Raw genomic sequence first — 2,887 nt, 5'->3', positions numbered from 1 at the left:
GTGGAGCAGTAACCTCAGTAGTGTCAACAGAGCCCAAACCTGCTTCCTGTGATTGCTGGAGGAGGGTTGTGGGAATGTGTGAGAATTATTATGGGATGGAGCGGGACCATGATCCTCAGGAGCTGGAGGGTCTGGTGCCAACACCTGGGGAACTCAGGGCCTTCAGCCAGCTGATGCCAGCTACTGGAGAGACCCATCTTCCATGTGCGGGTCCATATTTCACTAGTGGATGTCTATACTGATCAGTCCAAGAGGAACAGCACCTGCTGCCCGTGCTGTCCATGTGTGTGTGAGCAGTGTGTGTGTGCATGAGTCTGTGTGGGTGTGTAAAGTCACTGCTCTCTGTGTTCATCAGTGGCTGGCCATCTGTGTGTGTGTGTGTGCACATGCATCTCCTGGTAACACATCCTCAGCCTTGCTGCAGGCTGGACCCAGGAGCAAGGAGCTGGAGCAACCTCACATCAGGTGGATGGGGGCAGGATGAAACCCCCAGGATGTTGTCACCACAGGATCCGGCTACCTCTGACAAAATGTGATGGAGAAAAATGCACGCCTCTCCTTGTGCAGGACAGATTCAAGGTTTAATGGCAGATCACTTGGTACATACTGTCATGGGGTGGGGGATTTGACTTATTCACAGCAGAAGATTCTTATGTCATTGAGAGCTGTGTCATCCAGAATTCCCTGGCATGCTTCCACCTTTGTCTGGAGCCCACAGATGGCCCCGGAGCTGCACCTACTGCTCCATGGGCCAAAGTGACCCCATGAAAGTCCGTGGCCTTCCAGCTGTGTCCCATCTGAGCAGGTGAACCTCACATCGTTGGCAGCCGTGTCATCACCCAGGTACTGCCTCCCTTCCACATGCAGTGAGAAGGAAACCAGCTTGTTGCTGCGGCAGACCTGGGCGTTGGTCCAATTTCCCCACCTGCCAGAGAAGAAAACAGCTCAACAAGATGTGTTTAGCTTCTGTTGTAATGCAATCAACACCACAACACACCTGTGACCCAGTAGTTGTGGGGCAGGGGACCTACAGAGGGACAGTGGGTTTCTTCTACAGGCACCTGTTTCACTCGGCTTCCCCATCACCCCCTGGATGCCTGGCCACCATCCAGCCTGGGCTGCTCTGTTTCTTCAAGACTCCTTGAGGAGTTCAGTTCCTTGCTTTGTCCCTGTTATTTAACATGAATGTCCTTTTCCAAGTGACTATTTGAGGAAAAGGAGAAAGTACAGGTTTAATATGTGGATTTTTTCAACTCCCATCTTTTAAAGTACATATTGTTCCCTCTGCAGTACCAGATGTCCACCCAAAGACCTTCACACTTTATGGCCAGGGGGACCTCACCCACGTCCTCAAGCAAGGTGGGGAGCCACCCTCATAGGGGGTGTGGGTGCCTATGGGGAAACCATCACACAGGTTTTCCTACGTGCTGCCCAGAAGCTGCTGACCTCAAGGAGGACAAGAAAGCAAAGAGTACTTACGGCCCGACAGAGGACTCTATGACTGTGCCATCGGTGCAGAGCAGGCGGATGCCGTTCAGAGCTGTGTCATCTCTAAATAGCCATAATCCCTGGTAGGGCTGCACCTTAGAAGAGAGGATGAAAATGGGAGTATCACCAGCGAGTGGTTAGCACTCTCCTCCATTTAAAAGAAGGAATGAGGTAAGCTGTCCTGATGAAGGATGGTAGGAGACTCCAGGGACATAGTCAGTGCTGCTGAGTGGGGCTGTGAGGCAGCTCCAGGGCATTTCTCAGGGACGCTTTTTTGCTGTTGCCCACCTCTGCCTTTTCTCCAGACTGCAGAGATTGACCCCAGGCCTTCCCTCACACTATGGACTCTGCTAAGAAATCGCTCCCTGGCAGGGAGCCTGGAGAGCTGCTCTGCAATACAGATTTCTTGCTGGTAAGCCTGCCTGAGTGATGCAGATGCAAACTGCTGCAATGGGACAAATCGTTGTGGGCAGCCCTGCTGAGACCGGAACAAAACATCATTTCACAGCAGTTTTTTTTCCATCCCAAAGAAGGAGCGAAACCTTACCTTCACTTCAAATCCCTTAGCGTAGCCACTGGGGCAAAACTGTGGGTTCCCCCAAGAGCCCCAGGGGCCTCCATTGGGCACGGTGAGGATGGACTCATACTCCCGTGATGCCATACCCAAGGGGCAGTAGAAGCCCAGCAGGCAGAGGATGGACAGGATGAGCAGCTGCATCGTCGGGGACCGGCTTGGCACCTCTCTGCATGTAGGTGATGGCACAGGGGAATTTATGAGCCTGGAGAGTGGGTGGGAGTCCTTGGGGAGTGTCAACAAACCCCATGGCGAGTGCTAGTTGTTGCTATGTACTGTTCCTGTTGACTGCCTGTCTCTCAGTGATGGGGCCACCCTTGCCAGACAGAAGAGGTATCACCAGGGCATGCTGCCTTGGGAGCTTGCAGGGTTGTGCAGACTGGGGGCTGTGAAGGAAGGGGACAGATCTGGGACCACTCCCCAAGGGGGTTCTGCAGGTTTGATGAGGGTCCTGGCAGTGCTGAGAGGAGGGTGTTGGAGGGAGTGAGGTAGGAAGAGGAGTGGTGGGGTGGGAGGGGAAGAAACCTCTGAGGGGGCTGAGGCAAAATGGAAGTAGAATGGTTTAAGGGTTATTTGTCCTGTGGGAGTCCTCACTTGCTTCCACTCCATCACTTTTCTTCTCTCCTTGCTGTCCCACTGGGACTGAGGAAAGTGCCTGCACTGGAAATCGTTGCATTTTGCTCTGAGACACATGTTAAATGTAAAGGGTAGGAACCCCTTCTCACAGGGCAAGTTCTCCAGCTGCCAGCCATCTCATGTGGCCTCTGCTGAACTCATTCCAGTTTATTCATGTCTTTCTTGTACTGGGGACAGGGGAACAGAAGC

General features: G+C 53.0%; 1 protein-coding gene across 1 annotated transcript; it reads right to left on the bottom strand.

Annotated features, from left to right (window-relative positions):
- Positions 1-559: 559 nt before the first annotated feature.
- LOC102087329 (vitelline membrane outer layer protein 1) lies at positions 560-2,266 on the bottom strand. Its single transcript, XM_005501472.3, has 3 exons — positions 2,036-2,266; positions 1,480-1,583; positions 560-925 (listed from the first exon to the last, which is right to left on the bottom strand). The coding sequence occupies exons 1-3, from the start codon at positions 2,204-2,206 to the stop codon at positions 631-633; spliced, it is 570 nt and encodes a 189-aa protein (XP_005501529.1). The 5' UTR covers positions 2,207-2,266; the 3' UTR covers positions 560-630.
- Positions 2,267-2,887: the final 621 nt, after the last annotated feature.

The sequence above is a fragment of the Columba livia genome, chromosome 1 (genome assembly GCF_036013475.1).
Source record: "Columba livia isolate bColLiv1 breed racing homer chromosome 1, bColLiv1.pat.W.v2, whole genome shotgun sequence".
Classification (NCBI taxonomy): Eukaryota; Metazoa; Chordata; class Aves; order Columbiformes; family Columbidae; genus Columba; species Columba livia.
This window is presented reverse-complemented; position numbering and strand designations above follow the sequence as displayed.